General features: G+C 35.1%; 1 protein-coding gene across 1 annotated transcript; it reads right to left on the bottom strand.

Moving 5' to 3' along the window:
• Positions 1–9,850: 9,850 nt before the first annotated feature.
• Positions 9,851–21,553, bottom strand: LOC124408803 (cullin-associated NEDD8-dissociated protein 1). Its single transcript, XM_046886008.1, has 17 exons — positions 21,201–21,553; positions 19,811–19,980; positions 19,317–19,530; positions 18,917–19,209; positions 18,645–18,807; positions 17,516–17,789; positions 16,231–16,737; positions 15,744–16,027; positions 14,661–14,792; positions 14,386–14,554; positions 14,024–14,321; positions 13,441–13,639; positions 12,698–12,955; positions 12,451–12,639; positions 11,728–11,971; positions 10,542–10,688; positions 9,851–10,184 (listed from the first exon to the last, which is right to left on the bottom strand). The coding sequence occupies exons 1-17, from the start codon at positions 21,240–21,242 to the stop codon at positions 10,051–10,053; spliced, it is 3,717 nt and encodes a 1,238-aa protein (XP_046741964.1). The 5' UTR covers positions 21,243–21,553; the 3' UTR covers positions 9,851–10,050.
• Positions 21,554–22,092: the final 539 nt, after the last annotated feature.

Genomic DNA, 22,092 nt, shown 5'->3' with positions numbered 1-22,092 from the left:
ACACTGTTCGGTTTTGTACCGACGACGTTGTGCAAGAGCCTGGTCACCACTAACGGATCAATCGTTGAAATTCTAGTACTAGCAATCGTGTTGGATAAAATTCGGTAAAATATCGTGCATACGTTTTTCAAGAGGTACGGCAATTTACAAATAAGTGACATTTTTTAAGAGAATTTGATGAAAAATTTGTTTGCATAGAGAACAATTCCAACAATATTTATGTTAGACTGTATCAAAAAAATTGACTATTTTTTTTTTTTTTAATGGTATACTGAAAATATCGTTCAAGATGACGAAAAAGAAATACCATAAAAATTTCAGATTTTAATATTGATATTTAGAGGTGCCTCATCGCGATTTTCTATTTTCCATAAGAATAACATGGCAAAAATGGTTCTTGCTCCTTGCGATTTTTATAACTAGATAACGACGCGTCGTACAGAAAATTCATAAACACATTTTTGTAGGAAATTGAACGTTCTACAAAAAAGGTCTCTTGTCATTTTACAATAAATCTACTCCTTCAAAAGTTATTTCAGGTCCTTTGTTGATGTTTGACCTCGAATAACTATTTAAATTCATGACAAGCAATCACGGTATTTCCTGTAAAATTTATAAGTATAATTTCCTGCTCTCAAATTTAATCTCGCGTATAATGGTTGACTTATACATGAAAAAGTGATTCCTCGGGGAAATATTTCGATTAACACAAAAACAGCTGGTTTGTACGCAAGTACATTTTTAAATTGATTTATAAAACACCCGTGGAAACGTATTTTTAAACGGCAAACTAAAATAAAACGGTGTGCTTTTAGACACCGATATTTTGTAGATGTTTGTACTAAATTCGAAATTTGCAAATCTTGCTCGATAACTCTGACAGACGTATTGAAAGGTCTTAGCCCTAGTTGTGATGGCCAGAATATATAGTATATATATACATAGCATAGTAATTCGTAGTAAAGCTAGGCATCGATAAAATAAAAAAGATGTTCGTAATTTGTAAACGTACGGAGTTAACCATAAAAAACGCACCAAATCGTACCTAATTCTATACCATGATAGAAAATTCTCAAACTTATCGAGTGATCAATTGCTTTTCAGCTAAAGCCGGTTAAGTTCGGCAGACATAAGTCACCATATTCAATTAGCCATTTTGAATGTCATAATTTAAACGCTCAGTTAGAAATCAGCGATCCTGAAGACCATAAAGCGGATTGTATTCTTATAAAATGTATCAAACGCGATATTTTGGGTACTTCGTGTAGTCTTATTATTAGCAACAAGCCGAATGTGCACCAGTGGCACCGCTCTATTGCAGTTTAAAATTGCTAAGCTCTAAGGTTTGGTACCTTTTCTATGCGCGACGTACCTACTCGCATATTATTAACGAATAAACATGCAATTTGTAATTAAAATGAATAACTATAATTACAAATTGTAACTCGGCAGTGCCCGATACTAATATATTTCAGAACAGTTCTGAAAATCCTGTCTAGTATGTATCTGGATTCTGACCACAGTAAACCAGCTTTAACCATCTGATCCAGAGATCCGTGCAATCAGGCAACCCAAGTTACCCAAATATACGTATATAGATACATTTTACGCATCTCCAATTAGTCTTCGGAAAGTGTGACACGTGGACTACCGATTAACGATGTAGTAAAAATGATAATTTTGCCCAAGAATAGTGGCCGTGCAATTTTAGAAAACTGGTAATGCCTCGCAACGGTTGATTTCGTCGTTTTTGCGAAGTGCAAAGTGGCCTACGTGACGAAGAGTTACAGAATTGCGAGGGGACTGTACACGAGTTATAAGAGCTCCGAGACAAGCTTTAGCCTCGGTGTCAGTCAGCTATATCCATTACTTGGTTGCCCCAACGGCGTACGCGCTAAAAAAATTTTCAAAAGACGCGTTTGTACCAAGAATGTAACGGAGAAAGTATCAAATGTTTGGGAAAAATATTATTTCCTTTTATAATCATTTCCTTACGAAATCCTTATGTTAAATTAATTCATGTCAAATTTTGTTAACTTTGTATGTTTGATATTTTTAAATTAGATTGTTAGAAAAATGCTTTTGATATGTTTGTATCGAATAGGACTGTACGATTAACTGTAGACTTTGATTACTTGTTTTTTCAATCAAAAGAGCGATAGACCCTTTCAATTAATCGTTTTTCCGAGCCCATACAGGGTGTCTCATGTTAATCAATCCAGTCAAATATCTCGAAAACGAAAAGTGTGAGTAAAAAATGTTTCAGGCAAAATTTTTCGCGTTCGAAAAGGGAAAGGAGATGGAAGAGTCAAATTTTCCCTAAGTGGACTGGCCAAGGTCAGATGAAAGTGAATTTGGTTTCTTTTTGAATGGAACAGTATATTTTTTTCATCAGCATCTGATGGGGCATCAAATTCTGCATAAAAAAAATACTTGCATGCTTATCACAGAGGAATTCTTTCCAACAGCTATAGAGAAACGTTTTATTTGCGAAGCAACGAAGGTGCGCCACCGATAACACGTACAAATGGGTCCAGGTTACTTATGCCAATGACACAGCGTGTAAAAATCATTTATTCAAAAACACGCACGCACCAAAGTCTACTCTAGTGTGTAAAATCAGGCATTTCAGTTGGACGCATCCCTCATGCCGTCAACGTCGTTTTACGGCACTGTTTGGAAAAGAGGCAATTTCGCACGCTCCACAAAGTTGGAACTCTTTCTGAAACCTGTTCGAAAGTTCAATTTTCAAAGCCTGTGGAGCGTGGATAAAGTGTCCCTTTTCCGAACAGTGCGACGAAACGACGTTGGTGTGTGCATAGAATTGGAATAATATATTTTACAGTCTAAGCGCTTTCTTTGGCGCATCTATAAACGGAGCTCTTGCTCGTGAAGGATATCTGCATGTGAAATGTATCCAACCTATATCTCTACTCATCTATTCTATGTGCTAGTTATTCTAAGGAACCCGAAGCAACTATCGCAATATAAAATACTCATTAAGGTGTAGGAGTGATATAATAGATGCGTCTGTGCAGCCTCACATTATCTACATACATATGCAAATGTCAGTAAGCATTTCACAAGATAGCGAAATTTTATTAGCGGCGCTTATAAATGCACGTGTAGCCATGCTGATGTAAGTATTCATACGTAATGCATGTACGCAATGCGCCAAAGCTAAGTTATGTCAAACAAAGTTTCGCACGTATTCCTTATTGCTGTGATGAGATTAATATTTACAGTTTGATAATGTTTAATCAATAATTGTTCCAAACATATTGCAACACGTTATGAAATATACATATTATGTATACATGTATGTGTATTATAACGTACTTGATACATCTATGGCACGTGACACGAGCACTGTGGAATCTCATTAAATGAATTACCATGGTAAATCGTATAAATACTTTATACGTATAATAACGAGAAGAGTGAGACGAAAAAATATCACCGACTCATCAGTTCTTGTTAATAATCATTACTGGCGTTAATTATTAATTTTTTATGTCGTTTATCACAACCAAATGTAGGCCGATCGTATAAATGCAAAGCGAATGCTTTTCAGCAAAAGATCCTATTGAAAATCTTTAATTCTTATTCTTGCTTTACGATAGTTGAAACCTTCATGTGACTACCATTTGACAAGTCGATTGTGATCGACTTACCTCAATTGCGGTCGATTTTTGTCGGTTTCCGATCGCTAGTCTTTCTTCATCTGTGTATAAACAGGATTGGGTTAAGGGGTTACGGGTAGTTAGTATTTTCAAAAAAATGAATTTTTTCTGCATTTTCTTGGCGTATGATGTCTCGAAAATATTACCTGTAAATTTCAAGTCAATCTGACAAATAGTTTTCGAGATATCCTACATTTATTTTTTTTCCGAAAACCCGAGGATTCAATTCTTTGAAGGCAATTGTTTAAACAATTTTTTTTTTTGTGCATTATTTTTTTTTAAATATGTTGGGCAATTTTAAACCAAAAGTTATTCCTACGAAATTTACCTTAAAGTCATAGTTTTTGAGTTATAATTTTTTTAAATTAAAAACTGCAATACTTGAAAATTTTTAAAAATTAATAACTCGAAAAGTTTTAACCTTAAATTAGTGAAAACACTTATTTTTTCCGGCTCTGACTACCCCTAACTCCTTAAACTGATGAGTAGATAGCGTTTGAATACCACTGTGGGCTGTGAACATCGTAAAATGACATCGTCGTAATTAACAGTTTCATGATAATGCGTAAACAATGACGTTTGCATGTGATAAGATAAAGTCGCAGTAGCAATTCCTGACCTGGTTAAGGAGGAATTGGCTGGACCGTCCGAATGAAAAGTTAAGGAAAGAGAAAAAACCATTCATAGAGGCTGAGCACACGCGAATAATACAAGCTACAATACCAACAATTTGAGAAAATATTTTAGAATCAATTAAAGTTCAAAGTGATTAAACTCTAGATTTAAAGAAAAACAACCGAGAAATCGTACAGCATAGCATCTTCATAACTCGCAAATGTAATTGTTCAAGAATATTTGTTCCACCGTCCTTACATATTTTTATTTTAAATAATTCTGGATAGAATCATTTGTAAAATATTTTTCAGGCGATCGCTGGGAATAACTATGGTGAAGAAAATAAGCTTAGAATCATTGGAATTGGATCAAAAATACCAGAGTTTAATTATTTTGCACCTTTTGATGATAAAACCTTCTTTTAAATTGTTGATGTTGTAGTTTTGGTTTATTTTTGCTCAGATTTATTCTTGTTACATTTTAGGGATGTAGTTCCATTAGTGATCACTATCATTGGCACATGCCAGTGACATTGATTTTTTGCACAATTTTCTATCTCTTCTTAACTTTTGATTTAGATTCCCCGGCCGATTCATTCTTAAGAGAATGCTGTAATCTGTCCTTACCAACCGAGTAAAATGTAACTTAATTCGACTATTGTCAGAATCTACGCATCGCTGTCGTAAAACTACCACAACTAGAGCAATTCTACCGGCAATGCCGTACAAATGTATACGAAATCTTTTCTTCTTCAGTAGGAATAATGCCAGAAAACGTATTCGTGTAATTAGCGATAATTCATACACAACAACACATTTCTTGGTGTTATCCTCGCATGGAAACAAAACTTTTTTGAATGCTGCAATTTGGCGTCAGTGCAGCATAGGCTTTGAGAATAGTCAAAATAAATGACATTCTACTCGATCGGCGAAGACTGACTAAAGCACCTCGTAAGCTGCTGATTTATATTTAATTTATTGCAAAAAGAAATGAGTATGGTTGCATCATATCGATATGTTGTAAATTCGCTGTAATTCTGACGAATATGAAATATGCGTGCAGATTTTCGTATCACGATAACGCCGGTTGAACAAAAATCTGCACCAGAATTTAATTTTACAAGTTTTTTCCAAAAATAGATCATGGCTTTGCACATACCGATAAATAGAGTCTAAGTTGTTACGAAGGAACGATTGCTCTGTCGATTTAGAGATCCTGCCTGTCAACTAGTGTTACATTGGCTGGTGACATGACCAATTGTTGAACTTATCAGTGCACCACTACTTCCATTTAGATTGCGTTTAAATTGAATTCTGTACTGACGCGGTGCCGGTGCCTACGTGCAGAAACGTGTGAAGCTAATAAAACGAAATCATGCATGACATGCTATTCCTTTTGACCTTGATTTTTCAGAAGGAACATCGAGATAATCTCCATTTGTTGGCTCATCGCTCTTGCGGGTTTTCAGATCGGAATAGTACTCGCGTGTATAGTCATGAAACATAACTAAAAGGGAGTCGAAAATAGAAACATATCTAAAAATATTGCGTTTTTATCATTCGATTTATGTATTGACATCTTGATTATTACGATTCCGCTAATTCAATTGGTATCAAGTACGTTAAACCATAACTTGCAGGTCAAATAGACGTGTAATAATACATTTTTGTAAATGTATTCATTCCCCACCTAAACGTAAATTTTCAGTTGTTATAAACTAAAACCATATTTTTTTATTTCTCGAATTTCTTGTCACAGACCTCGGTATGGTCCGACCAACTGTTGCTCTCTCTTTCTAATTACGGCTTCAGTTCGGTGCACAGACCACGCAGTTATCAGTACCAGAAGATTCCAAATTTTAGGCATTTCAAGATACAAGTCCACTCTGAGCAGGTCCAAGTTTCGCATCAGCCACGTGCTTAGAAATGAACAGAGAAGTTGTTCAGAGTAGATCACTGATCTAGAGATCAGTGGAGTGGACCCATAGTCGACCTCATGGTGCGCATCCAAGAAAACTATTGATCTGTCAGTGTACAGATCAGTGATGAAAATGGATTGTATATTGAATTATATAATAATCGGGTAATGCACTGAAAAAAATAATTATCCACATCTATTTGTCCGCGCAGTCTATCTCTATGTCTATGGGTATTACGTTGTACCTCATGTACTACTTCGTGCTCGTAACTCTTTCATAATTGCATGGTTGACCACTGCAGTAGATCATGCTCTGCCTCGCTTCGGTAAATTGTTTTTAACTACCGAAATACTTTGAATTTTAATGTAGGATTCACACAGAATATTTTTAACACTATAGGCTTTGAGAAGATTGAAAACAAACCGATTTTCAACAAAACCTACTTTGAAGTGGCCGTTTAATCGTATGTTTCCTCGATTTTTATACAGGTAAATCGAATGAAATTAGGTGAGGGGTGGTTGACACGTCCAGATTTCTTCTTGAAGCTGTTAACGGTGACTTTAAAAAAATAACAGCATCAAACGAAAAAATCACAATTGAACAGAAATTTAAAAAATATCAGAATTAATTTAATTTGGTTTTTACATTATGACAATCTTCCTTGATCCGCTATTTCCCTTTAATTCGGCGTATTTTCGTAAATAAGTACGCCAGGATACAAAGTGCAGAATAGTATATTGTGTTACTAGTGCGGAAAGTGAGCGATTTACGAAACATATGAAGTTTGCGGCGAAATCCGCAAAGGGTAGTGTTAAGTTCACACAAATTCGAGTTCAAAGTTGACATCACGAGTACTAGTGTAAACGCAGCATGAGGTGAGCGTTGTTATCTCACGAGTTAACAAGCGGCTTTAGGCTGACCGTTAGCCAGCTCTACAGCCATCCAGAACTTCCCGTTTTCACACCGCAGGTTCCCACTTCACGGAACAAAAAAATATTAATATCCAATTCGAATTTCGAACTACAAATTCAGATTTGTGATTCACGATTTCGAAGCCCTTGGATACCAAATTACATAAAAATATTACGATTTTTTTATTTTGATTCACGGTTTTGGATCCACCATTACAAATTTTGGAATTCTAGCCCAGGATCTGTTATCGGTGACTCAAAAAACCTTCGTCTACTAATTTCTACTAAAATTAGAATATACTTAGATTTTTTTCTACTATCTTAGATTCGCCATTTTGGATATAGCAAATCTGACCGCAGATTCATGATCATCAACCCCAGAAACCTTACGCTACCAATTTTAATTCGAATCCATTCATCCATTTTCAATATATCATCATTTTTATTTTACTCTTTTGAAAATTGTTATTTAAATAACTCAAGAAGTACTGAAGCGATCGAAGCCAAAATCTAATCAGTCCTAACTTTGGAAAAGCCCCATCGATTGATACCAAAATCATTGAAATCCGGTAACTGGTTCTCGCCAAACAAAAAAATAGATCACATACATACACATTACACATACACAGACGTCCATCCGAAAATGGCCGAAAATGATTCTCTAGATTTCGAAATGTTGAGATCTAGTGAAAACTCAACTTTTCATTTTCGGGGTTATTAGAGTAACTTCCTTTTTGCTCTGAAGACAGAGGTACGGGAAGTTAAAAATTACCCATCCGTACGTGTGACGCACGTTATTTTTTCCAACACCCGTTAAGGAAAGTTTCATTTGAGAAGTAGACATCTAATTATGTTCAATAAAATAGTGCATCGATACCCTGAAAATACTATTGAAGTACTGCTCGTACAGTAGCAAACTTTTGTACCGGATTCACCACTAATTGCAGAATCTACGTTTACATGTAACAGACTTACTTATGTGCAGAGCCACGTACTGTGAAGCAAAACTCAAACAAAGTAATATCACCTCAACCTCAATTTTCAAATTGATAGTGCAAGCGTGGACAGAGTACAAAAATTAGAAATGCATACGAACGAAAGACGTGAACAGCAAAAGAAAGATGGGAATACCGAAATACTGCATAAAAGTTCATCGTTCTGTCTTGGAGCAGTGCAGAGGTCCGAAATTAGCAGCATTGTTTTGATATTTACATCTTGGTGAAATAACAAATTTTGCCACATCAGTAAGAGGAGAGTTACGTTCGTAGAAAACGTGACGATCGTGCAGATTGCCAGAGTTTGCTTGCTTAAATTTTTTTTAAAATAACCCAACACCAATAATCCGAATGGAAACGCGGTTTTAAAATAAGATACAACGATTCAAAAGATACATCGTGTGATATATAATGCCGATAAACATCGTGTAATGGAATGCAAGAGAAAAGACGGCAATCATGATTATTAACAATGCAAAAGGATGAGGCAATGAAGTAATGACGTCGTAGGTGACTTATAGCCCATTTATCCGGATTAGGCGGATCTATATCATGATATAAAAAATTAACGTAGGTCCAAAGATTAATATTCAGATACTTATTTCATTACCATCAACAGCACGCTGCGCAGGGTGTTTTTTCTTGCAGAAAAGACTCGTCAAAGCGTTGGTTGGTGCATACATTTTAACCCGAGTATTACTACGAGAGGACTGTACGGTAAATTTTTAAGATCTATTACCGTTCTAAAAAGTATACTTTAGTCGATCTGAAATCGCAAGAAACAAATGTTTTGTCTGACAAGAAGCAAGCTCATTTTTTAGAAAAAATTGGCGAGAATCGAATCAAAATAATCAAAGTATAATGAATTATTGTGTAAAATCGGAGAAATCTATCGAATTTGATTAGACACAATTGTAGATACACGTAGCATTTTTTTTCTATAATATGGGATTTAGGAAAAGAAATGTGTATTCATTTTTATCAATATTTTTTTTTCCAGAGTTATGTTAATACCGATTTCAAAAGTTCAATTGGAACTTTTTGAAAATTCATAACTAGCTAACGAATTAATGCAAGAACCTGAAAAAATCGCAAACTCTCCTTGGGTAGGGGGGATGATTGAAAAAAATTGACAGAATAACCAATTTAACAATTTCAAATCGTCGAATTTTAAAAATAATACTCTATTCAGTTAATTGCAAACTCGAACTCTCTCAGTATCGAAAAGCATTGAATGGCAGCAAACTGACCTCTGAGTCCAATCTGGATCGCATATTATATCAATTGGTTTGATATTTTACATACAATGTATGAATATACGTGATAATTTAAAGTTAAACATATGTTTATATTTATTTTGAAATTCTCAATTATAAATGTATTTGAAGTTTCAACTCCAAGGCCATGGTCATACTTAAACATAATTTAATTATGTACAACATAGGACACATTGAAATCGATTAACATCGTTTGCTATTTATTTTTCTACTCATTACTGACGAAGCATTAGATGATATATACTGATATTACAGGTATCGCACTTTTCCAGTAGAGACACTTAAATATAGATGCCTGAAACCAACTTATCATATGACGTACATTTCGTATCTGCTATTGTTTAGTATCACGTAAAACTGCAACACATTTAACAAATTAGGCTGACTTGGAAAGAAGTTTTGACTTGATTTGGATATTAGAGGATATACGGGTGAATAACATGAATCGTTTTTAATGAGAAAATGCTTACCGTAGGGTAAATTTATTTTCAAGTTTATACACAACGTACTACAGGAAATCACATTTCTTTGAAAACTATGTTAAATTTGAAATAATTGAAAATATAGCATGTAGAAATAAACTATGAATAATATTACCACAAGTACTTAACCGACGGTGTCTATAAGTTACAAAAATTAACTCAATAATCTTTAGCTTTGATCCATAATATTAGTTTCGCTCATGGAACTTCCTGTACAGTCCTTTTGTATCACCTCGAATAGCGGCTGCAGTTCTGAATTTGCCTTTATTTGAACCACGAACTCGCTCAGAGGGGGATTTTTATCTGAAATCGTGAAATATGAAACATATTATCCCTGACATAATTCCGTCCAAAATTTTGATGGCAGTACAGACAGCTGCATCAGATCTTGAAGATCCGAAATTTTCATAGGGGAAATTTAAGAGAACACTTTGAAGTTGAATGCTTCAGAAAAGTTCTGAATATGGAGGAATTTTTTTTTTATGCATATCCATTATTAATATTAAAACTGGACAGTACAATTTGACCTATACAAAATGTTCTAAAATTTTCCGGATTCTTTCATGTCAAACAAATTTCCAATACTCTCAATTTTATCCATCGTCAAAATTTACCCAGGGATACTCATATTCAACTTCTTCAGTCAAAATAACTACTTACCACCATCGGGTATTGTGTATAGCGCGGCAACTGCTCTCAATGCAGACCGCTTCAATTCGTCCTGTTTTTCGTACTCCTGCTTCACAGAGTTAGCTTTGACCTTCATAGTGCAAGTAGTTTTCAAGGGATCAACTAATCTTTCTAGCCCTAAAGTGGTAAAGAATAAAAAGTTGAACTTATTTTAGTTAGATTAAAAAAATATGGGGACAGTGCATAAAATAAACATATTTCTCTGAGCCAAAAAAATTTGACGCTTTAGGAAATCAATTACATAGGGTCATTTGTTGGTTGCAGAACACAAGTGTGATGGACGTGCAACCGCACTAGTAGTTCTCTCTGTCCCTAGAGGGATAGCGTTCAGCAAACAATAAATAACACTGTAGATATACTGCAGCTCCCGTTCAGGTTTCAGATATAAATGTCAAATGTAAGATGAATGGTGAGGGACAAAAGAAAGACAAACATTATGTTGTGCATCCACCCTAAAATGGATTCCATGGTTAAAAAGGTCACATTTTTTCACATCAAAAACGCTTCACATATTTTTCCACAAAATCAGTCTATTCAGAGTTAAAAAATTAATCAATATCTTTCTCCCGAATCATAAGGTATCATAGTATGTATTACAAGATATCAAAATTACAAAATAATTGGAATTTAGACCTCGCATCGTTAATGGATAATTTTTAGACCTGCCCACAAGTTCTAACCACACAGTGACTGCGAAATAGTATATTGTGCCACAAGTTCAGAAAGAAGGCGATTTTCAATGAGTGTGAAATTTACAGCATGAGCCACACGAGTACTAGTGTGAATGTAGAACAAATCAAAGCAAGCGCTATAACTACATTAGTAGAATATCACTTATCCGCAAGTGTGACACACGCTTCTTTTCCCAATACCTGTGAAAGAAAGTTTCATTTGAGAAGCAACAAAGGCGCCACTGATAGCGCATAAGATTGTGGTTAGGTAACTTACGCTCAATGAGACAGTGCATAAAATTGTATTGTTCGAAAGTGCGCATGCACCAAAGAAAGCCCTAGTATGTAAAACATGGCATTTCGACTGTGTGCATGCGTCAGCGTTGTTTTACCGCATTATCCAGAAATGTGGCACTTTGCGCATGCTTTGGATGCTTTGAAAAACGAATTTTCTGAACAAGGGTTAGAAAAAATTTGTTACTTACTCTGTAAGACAGCAGTAGGGCACAACTGAGCGAGCCGTGCAGTCATGAGATAGGTCAGCATCTTGATGTCGTAGTGATCTCTCAGACCATTTTCAACGTGATTCAAGAATTCAAAGACGTCAAGTCGATCTAGACACGAATCGAGCAGTGTGTACATGCATTCGAATGCTGCCTTCCTCAAGTCTAAGCCATCATCTACAGTGTGCTTGAAAGGCCCCATCTCAACTTGTCTTATCAACTCTTTCTGAATTGAATAGAAAAGCATTATTGGATTATCAATATCTCTAAATATTGAATTAGTAATTATAGATCAAAAAGGATATGCCTATCTGGTATAATAGAGTCTCTGATCAAAAATTAAAGCATCAGAGAATAACAGCTACGAGAAGCCCCAGACAAAATATTATTACCTATATACAGAATTAATCCTGCCGAGAGATTTTTACACATGTCTATACCATGATCAGGTTTGTTCATCAGAACATACGTTAGTTGCTCTTTTTAGTTTGCAGTTAAATATTTTCGGATATGAATATGAACGAAAATTGACAATAAAAGTTTCAGTCAACTTATTATTTTGTTATTTATAAGACGCATGAAGTTTTGAGTTTTTTGTCTAAAATAATATTTCACTATGTAATTTCAGCTGAATAGATTAATAAGCACTTCTGTGTTACAGACAGTTTACGTAAATTTTCGATAAAGACTTCATTTTAATCTTACTTTGACTTTTGTTTCGGCGTAAAGTTGGGGCAACACCATTTCAAGAAGATCACGAATCAGACTAGGCTTGTTGTGAGCTGCAGAGTTGAATGCTACAAGGGCTACTCTTCGAACATTCAAGTCTGGATCCTCTAATGCAACCAGGAAATGTCCCATGCATTGCTTCAGCATCGGGTCGATTTGCTGAGGCTGTTGGATAACAAAAATTGTAGTAATGTAATACGGTGTTTACAGTCCTAATAAGTACCTGATCCGAAATGGTAAATTTAACAGCAGTGACTGTCGTAGTTCGCATTAAAGCTGATGGCGATTTCAAAGATTCCTGTAATCTTGGTAACAGAGTGGCAGGGTCTATGAGAGTGAGTTTTCCGAGACACTCAGCTACTACATTGCGAGTTCCTTCCTCTGTACACTCGCAATGTCTATAGAGCAGCAACCAGATTGATGGCACAAAATTTTGAAGGTGAGATACACCAGACGGGCTCGCAGACTGACTTGTGATGATCTGTAGCAAAGCAGGGAATGAGGTTAGTTTAAATGTTGTTACATTGTAATATGAAATAGAAGTTTACGAATTTTTAAATATGTATTTTAAGTATGCTCGGCACTTGCGGCATAACAATATACTTTTCTATCCCAACCAGAGACATGATTCCCGATTACCCATTTTCAGGCTTTCGCTACTTTGCAACGTTAACTCTAATTGGCTTGACATTCATAATTCTTCGCTGCATTTTGTTTCATGTCAATCTCGGAGATTCTTTAGATTTAACCAATGAATTTCGTTTTGTTATTTGTATTTCTTCTTTTTATTTTTATTTCTATTCGCCTTTTTTTGTTACCTACTTATATTTCCCATACTGCCTTGTTGCAATGTACCTTTCTGTTAATAGTTATGTATGTTAAACGGGTACTACCCGTTAGTATATAAATAAATAAATAAATAAATAAATAAATAAATAAATAAATAAATGTATTTAAAATATGTACCTCTTTCAAGGAGTGCAACAGGAGATACTGACGTTTGGGTTGCGCCTCAATCTCTTGGAGGATGAATGGAAGATATTCTGGAAGATTCCCAATAGCTATGTTGCCTAATGTGTAGCTAGCAGCTGATTTGACTTCTTCAGAATGCGATGAGAATGAATTCAGAATAACGTGCTTGAGTGAATTGATTCCACTCAGGTCCCTATAACAGTATTATTCAACAATGTCTATGTTATTGATAGTTTGACCTTATTGTAAGCAGAGAATCTGATTTCACTAATGCCTTTTCAGATACTTAAGTGTACTGTCAATGGATCTAGAAGAGACGATATTTCTTCCAGTATCTTTCATCGAACGCAAGTCTCACACATTTTAAATGTGATTGAAACATGAGTCTCAGAAAATGTAATCGGAAAATGAAAAGACTTTGTTTCATCTGTATATAAACTTGAAAATTTGAAATGATTTTGATCTTCAAATTTATTCTTTTATGCCACAGGAATTGAGCGATTAGCAAATTGAATGTCAGTCAGTCAAAGCATTTCATATTCATATTTAGGTAAACTCTGAATTAATTTAAACATACACATGTCTGCCTATTTCTCCGATAACCAGCAATGCAAAGATGTGTTGCGAGTCACTGTGTGGATTTTGAACATCTTTCAAAAATTGTTCAACAACTCCTTGAGCCTCTTGATGCCACGTGACGGTCAAGGCTGCGGCACACTTTGCCAGAGAATGATATGCTTGCTTGTGCAACACTGAAGTCTGAGGTTGGCTAACCAGCGCTATGAGCATTGACAATAGTTCTCTGTAGCCCAGACCCGGGATACGTGCCTGAACCAGAGCTTGGAAGAATTCCAGCATGGAATTTAACGCCGCACCTGTATTGACCCACAATATTTATTCATAAGTGATACTCCGTGAGATATGTAAAGTTAATTTTACCTTGGAGAAGCGGAGATTTAACCAATCCAAGTATTTCTGGAAGAATATTATCTGACACCCTTGTCAGAGCAACAGGATGCAGTTTAGCAATGGAAGTAAGGAGAGTAAGTGTCAATTGCGCTATATGCAGGTCAGCTTCGTTTAGCAACGGAGGCAATTCGGCTGTAACCTGGTGAGAGATTGTGGAAATTAGTTGTTGCAGTATTCAAACCTCACTCAAGATGACAATGAAAGACAAGTTTATTTATAGCAATTAATTGGGAATTTCGACTTACCTTATCCAGGAGGTCCGTATGCATGGCAGCACTATAATTACGTACTAAGGTATCCAGAAGAGATAAGGAGCACAACTTCAGCGCTCGCTGGTTTTTCCTCAAAAATGAACCAAGAATTGGGATTGCTTCCTCCTGTTACACCAATAAATAAACCGAATATCAAGGGGGTATAACTATTTGAGTAGATGGCTGATAACATTTTGGAAAATGTGTATCTCGAGAACCATTTATTGAACTTAATTCGGGAGTGTTTTATTTAAAAGTATGTAGTTCGAGCTTCATTTTCATATTGTTTTTACTGGAATCAATTAATAGGAAGTATTGTTATTGACAATAACATTGACTTTGCCGCCCTGTAAAGGTTCTACGATGCTACAATATCTCAAAAACGATGCAACAGATTTACTTTAAATTAGCAGATATTCTTGGATAGTTTATCCTCTTTCCAGGATCCAAAATTTTCTTTTTGTTCAGCAAAATTGCGACCGTTTGAAGTTTTAATTAGATTTTTCCTTCAAAAGTAACGATTTTTTTATTCAGTTAACTAAAAATTTAATAATTTAAAAATCTTAAAATTGTCGCGAACAGGATAAAGCGTTAAAAAATATTGACTCCAAGCTTGAAGCAAATGGGTTGGACTATTTTTAATGTATACTGAGCACCACAAAAAATTTTAGCCAGCAAAATGATCAACATTATCTGTAGTAGTATCATAGTATGTAGCTTAATCTACATACTTTTAAATAAAATAAACCCCAATCAAATTGAACGATTGATTGTCAATATATAGATTCCAAAAATTTATCTACTTTCTCGCCCATTTACTCATATAAATCAGAAATTTTTAGTGTAGTGTAATGACTCGTAAAATATCTTAATTGAAATTACCATCACAATTTACATCGGAGATAGAATTAATTTACATTTTCGCCTTAAAAAATTTAGTAAATTTTGATACACATAAATGTACATAGAGTGATTCAAGTTTTGCTTGAACCATATATTATTGATCTTTAAACGGAAATCAATTGAATGGGAGTACAAAATGGAGTAATGACTATTTAAAGGGACCAAAAAACTTACAATAATTGGCTTGAGGTCTACTCTCAGTGGTGACGCAGCAACACAAGTTAGTGCTTTGACTGTTGTAAGACGTGTAATTTCATTGCGCAGTCTATCGAGAAAAATGGGCAAGCACACAGGTAATTCTTGATGAAGAAAATCGCCAAGATGTGCCACAATTTGCCCCATACACGCTATGGCACGCTCTTTCACTTCTTGGTCTATATCTGATGTCCTGAGTCGAATCAGTGTAGAGAGATACAACTCACGAGAAATTGCTGCAAACTCAGGATTGCATGGTTTACCTTTAAAATCGAAACAAGAAAATTGAGTAGAACCCATAACAGAATTAAATGAAACAGTTCACAATGAAAACAATTCATGGTAATCGGTTTAAAATGAATCAAAGATGTTTTTACTTGCTTTTCTAGTCAAATACCAATAGAATCACACGCTTTGAAGTTATTATCTTTGGTAGTCAAACCCGCAATTAAGATTCAAGACTTACCATGGGGCCTAATGACCTGCACCAACTGCTGCAACACCAGCAAAGCTTCAGCTGTAATTTTGTAGAAAGAGTCGCTTACAGCTGCTATTATAGGTGGTGCCAAAACTGCCATGTGAGCATGGAAAACTTCAGCGTGGTGAGTTACCAGTAGAGTATGAATAAATGCTAAGGTGTCAATTTTCATGTTCGACGAAGAATTTTTATCGCCAAGAGAGTATTGTATACCAGGAATAAGCGCAGGGATTTGATTCGTCAGAGCGCCAGGCAAGACTAATACAAGTTCTTTGAGTAAGGAAAAACAATCTTGTCGAGTTTTAATGCTTTTCTCTTTCATCTGCCGGTGAACGGCTTTAACTATCAGTGGCACCTGCTGTTGAAGCAGTGAAAGCGGCCCTTCTTCCTCTTCCATAGAATCAGGATCAAGCGGTAGGCCAGTTGTTGGCCTTGTTTGCCTCAATAATGCTATGTAGGCATGAAAGATGTCGGACTTGACATTTTCCTCTCGTTCTGAAATACAGATCTGAGCTTTACTTTCACATTTGATATGGCTCTGAATTATTTGGAATGAAGTATAATATAACCATGATACATTCACTTAATTCGCAGCTATTACGTTACTCCAGAACATTATGTTGATTAAAAATTATGTGCACTGACAGAATTTGAGTGTTCACGGCATATTAAATTTCCTGACATTTCTGGCAAAAATATTGATTTTGTCCCAAGGCTCATTTTAACTACCCTTACCAAAGAAACTTACTTTTTTCATGCAAATACATTGAACTATACGCATAATATTATTGTGCCAAGTTGAAATAGTCGATCGTTCTCAATGACTTTACATTTCAATGAACATTTGATATTCTTGCATGAAGATAATCCGCGGTATATATTTATTGTGAAAAAAGAAAAGCATGTGTAGCATTGAACAGTGTGAAGTGGTTTTAGTACTTGGTTATTGAGTAAATTTTACGTTTTATATCAAACTAACAAAAGCCTAAGTTCTATCTATATCATACGTACTTCTTTGTATGTATTTGCTTTATACAGATGTATATGATGGTTAGAATATTTGCCTCAGAGCGGGATTAATGGAAAAATCAGAAAAATTCTACTAACTGTACCCTGAATTCCTGACATTTCAGTCATCTTACCAGATTTTGTTAAATTTCTTGACATTTCCCAATACCAGACACTTTGACAGAGTATTTGATGGGTGAGAGAAGTTGCAAAGTAGAAGGGAAATATATTCAGTTAAAATGTATTGTAAACAAAGTTAACACACCTTTGAATCTGGTGATAAGCGCTGGGGAAACAACTTTGTATAATTCAGGGAGCAATTCACGTCTGGTCGAAACAACAGCCTCCAGACACTTTGCTGCCGCTCTGCGTACCTTCCAACTCATATCATCATCGTCTGAGTACTCATCTTCTGCATCTTCTTCTCCATCCTCCTCAGTTTCCATAACTACCCAATCTCCATCTGATTGTTCACTCAGGTCATCGTCATAATTATAATTTGGATCGTATGTTATATAAGACAAACAAATCTCGATGATCTGAAATTATTTTTCAAGTTTTAAGAAAGCTGAGTTAACCACTTTGCAGTCATTTCATTAATTACAGTGTTTATAGTCATGACATTGAATGTTTTATAGCGTCTTCAACGTGATGACAAATCAGCTGAATCTAAAATGAATGTCTGTTCTTTTTCAGAACAAAAAACTTACTTTTTCCTATCTTTTTCAGTAAAATATTTATGATATCAGGCTATTTTGTATACATAAAACGAAAGTTACGTTTCTTTGATTCCCATTGTCATTTCGAAATGGTATTAATCATCATTCTTTCCTGTTACCATTCTTGAAATTAATCAAAAACTGTATAAGCATGAAAACAGTTTAAGCATTTTGCCTATCATATTTGAACTACAATAGGTCATAAAACTCTAAAGTTTTGCGTAAAAACTACAGACTTGAACTGGTCATGTGTGTCACAAATTAGTTGATGCTATATGTATTATTTATTTGTGAAGTCAAAGATTGTCACTAATGTCAGGAGCCAATAATCATAGATATTTACCATGATGTTAGCAGTCAAATTAAATTATTATTAAATTCCACTCGAAAACACAATGATGAATTTCTAATGATTATTTACTCTTAATAAAATTATAATTACCTATATTTTACTAACGCAATATGGACGTTTTCGACATTTATTTTTAGCACATCATTTTTTAACAGTCCAACATAATATATGCCTAAAATATTTGCTCGAAGTGATTAATTGCGCTCAAGAAAGAAGGTAACCCGCAGCGCAGGACACAGGGTCGATCACTTAAACCAAATATTTTCTGTACATATATATCGACGGTCAATGGTGATATCGAATAGAAAAAAGAACTATAATACCTTGTTTATGTGGGGAGTAATCTCCTTTGGACAGCGATATACAAATGATTCAAATGCCTGGAGACAGTACTCTCTTAGTTCATCGTCATCCTCGTTACTGTACCGTACAATAAATGGCATCACTCTTTCAATTTGTTCTCCAAATCTGTGACCGGCTTGGCGGCTGTAACAATGTAAATATGTTGAAACATGGGAATTGTGTTGTACATTAAATCTTTACCAAAATACACAGTAGGAAAATGTATACTCTAGAATAGTGAAAATGTACTAACCAGATTGAGGCAATGCATTGTATGTAAGTTCGGATAACATTCTTAACTTTTTGAGACTTGAGTCCATCCAAAAGATGGTCCAAAAGTTTGTTATACAAATGATTGTTGCTCGATGTGACAAGGTGACTGAGAGCTACAATAGTACGCTTTCTTACAGCCTGTCGTGGAGAAGATAGCTGTGGTAACAGAGCTTCTAAGATTGTCGGATGAAAGGTTATTAGGAGAGCTCCGAATCGCGATAGCAAATCTGCAAGGATGTCAAGAGCCTCAAGTTGCACGGGTACATCTTCTTGCTGGAATAGAGTTAGAAATATTAAGCGGAAAATATTTCGAAGAGACAATATTTCTGAACTCGGGCTAGTCGAATCACTATTTCAATAATATTTTCACTGTTATTTACCTTTTCAATAGCGCTGCTGAGGCGACCTGTGATCCTTTTGCAAACATTAGCTGCGAGTGCACTCGATCCTAACGGCAGCTCGGAAATAACGGTTTTTAAACCTATACTCGATATATCCCTGAGTTGTTCTTTATCAGATAACATATTGCCACAAAGAGCGTCGACAATTGTCTCCACCTGATATTCCTTCACTTTGTTCACCAAAGGTCCCAGACTAAAAGTAAAGAAAATCCGAATTTCTACAAGATTCCCATCATTAAGAAAATCGGTGGTTTTGACTTGATTCAATTTTAGTGTCGCTTTATTTTCTCATTCATACGTGATCATGTCAAATTTTTATCAAGCTGTGTTGAAATTCAACTGTTGTATTTAGAATATCAATTTTGGTTCTTCCGTTATTTTGGTTGTAACGTATAGTAGTTTTATTTGGATTGAGGTCGATTGCGTGAAAAGGATTTCAATTCAGCCCACGTCTGATATTATCAAAGACATACCATTTAACTGCAAGGTTTTGCACTTCTCCATTTTTATCCTCCAACAATCTGAGAAGCATTTTGACAACTTTTCGTTCTGAATCATCATCAAGTTTTATGCTGTCTTTTTGTAATTCAGTCATTAGATCGTTTGTTGCCATAAATCTAAAGTCCTTGTCGCTGGATGTCATCTAAAACAAAAATTGATATAGACCTATATATTTCACAATAAGATGATTCAATATTAATTGACCCAATGAGGAACCAACTGATGGTTTGACATATTACGGTTTCAAATGTGTTTTGTACACAGAATGATCTAAGCAGTTCCAGAGAAATACATTTAATTATGTGAAGTGCCTTATTAGGTATAAGACCCTAAATGGATAATGTAAGAAAGTCATCAGGATTTTTAAATCTGAACAGACATCAAATCTGCATTGTATACATATCTTGTCCTGTACACTAATAGAGTCAAGTAAATGAATTGTCAAATTAATTATGGATGACAAAACATTTTGACTGGTTAAAGTTCACTGTTTTCGTGAAGAATGTTTTCCACTATGGCTTTTCCAAACTAATGTTTGAAAAATTTGACTAAAAGCGCTCGCCTATAATGGCCGATGATTGAGTTTTAATAAAGACATAGTATACTGGTTTAAACTTCAAGAATCTAATTAAAATATCGAGTTTCCAACAAATTTCATGTTTTTACAATTCCATTGTCCAAGGAAATGAAATTTAATTACAAAAAATTACCTTCGGGTACTTGATGTTAGAATTAAGTTCAAGTAGCTGCTATTCTTACAGCAAGGTTCGCAGGGAACTATTTATCCGATTTCAAAGCATAAGATGAAGATAAAATAACTTCAACCATACAACCCGTGGTTAGTTGCGAACCTTTCTGTATCAATAACAGCTATTCGAAGGCAACTTAAAAATGAAGTGTAAAAGTTGACCAATACTCTTAAACGTATCATGAGCGCTTTTTGCTTATTATTCAATGATTGTGTTTATTCAGTACAGAAACAGATAAAATTTAATTCTGAAATGATTGAATTGGATTTTAAAGATATTTTTCGAAATTATTGACTCATAAGGTATTGTTCCTCTTTGTTTTGGAAAACTTGATATAGACTTAGAGTGACATGCTTAAACGGGAAGTTTGATGTCTACTGTCGACGTGATGGAATAATTTATTAATGATAAAAGACGAAACTGATTCCACGAATTGCTCTGATAGTCTAAAAACAATAAATTTCAATGACTGTAGGAAACGAAGTAATAGGTTAAGTAACATCGACTTTTATCTCCATTGCATGACAAGTTGATTTGGTTACGGGAGAATTATCGCATAAATTGCAAAAAAAGTAGTTTATTATTTGTATAAGTATATTTATTTATGTATCACCTTTTCCAGCAAATTTGCTATTTGATACGAAACGCTAGCCATGGTAATGGGTAAAAATGTCCACAGCCGGCCGAATTATTGTTTATATCGCGGCACGGTACCGATAATGAAATGCAAGTATTGAAATAGTCAACTCGTGTGTTAAACCGTGCCGTCAAGACACAAGATTTATATTACTCTTTACTTTCCGTGGCGAGTAAAAAATCACCATAAAAAATATTTCTATTGAGATACCACGGTAGGCAACATTTCCACCCTCTGCTATACTGAACCCTCTGTACGAAGTACTTTGAAGTGCCGAAATTTGACGGTTAATACCACAGACGTAGGAAATGTTAATACTAAATACGTGTTCTAAATCTCATCAGACAGAACGTTACAGTAAATAGATGGTCAGCTCTAGAGTGATTTTTTTATGAGGCACCGAAGGGGTTGACCATAGACTTGTTTTTGACTGAGATAAGACAGACTTTTCCAGTTGTGCTCTTTTTCTAATTACGGCTTCAGCTCGGTGCATAGACCGCGCAGTTTATCTCTATTAAATCTACCATGGTGTCCTATAAAAGATCTATAACAAATTTAAGTATATACATACATTTTCAAAACATTTTCAGGTTATTCAGAAAAATTAAAAAAAGAATATAGCAGGATAGAAGAAAAATTCAAGGATAGTTTCAAAGACTTTTGAAGGACAAGCAAAATTCAAGGACATTTCCAGGACCAATGGATCCCATGTATGGTTTAAATATAGCTGACGCAACGGTCAGAGTTCGTAAGTTGACTTGGCCGCAGTTGAAGTTTTCGAACGCTCTCGTTGGCGGACCGCTCGACCGAGTAGACATTACGAACGCACCCTATATGGTACATACATACAAGGGGTGCGTTCCGAAAT

This window comes from Diprion similis, chromosome 8 (genome assembly GCF_021155765.1).
Source record: "Diprion similis isolate iyDipSimi1 chromosome 8, iyDipSimi1.1, whole genome shotgun sequence".
In the NCBI taxonomy this organism is placed as follows: domain Eukaryota; kingdom Metazoa; phylum Arthropoda; class Insecta; order Hymenoptera; family Diprionidae; genus Diprion; species Diprion similis.
The sequence above is the reverse complement of the archived record's forward strand: the minus strand, read 5'-3'. Positions and strand labels throughout refer to the sequence as shown.

Excerpts from the sequence above, each read along its gene's own strand:
- LOC124408803 (XM_046886008.1), bottom strand. The coding sequence starts at position 21,242 with ATGGCTAGCGTTTCGTATCAAATAGCAAATTTGCTGGAAAAG. Across the intron at positions 16,028-16,230 it reads GCAGGTCATTAGGCCCCATG|GTAAACCATGCAATCCTGAG; the intron begins GTAAGTCTTGAA and ends TCGATTTTAAAG. Across the intron at positions 14,322-14,385 it reads TAAATCTCCGCTTCTCCAAG|GTGCGGCGTTAAATTCCATG; the intron begins GTAAAATTAACT and ends GGGTCAATACAG.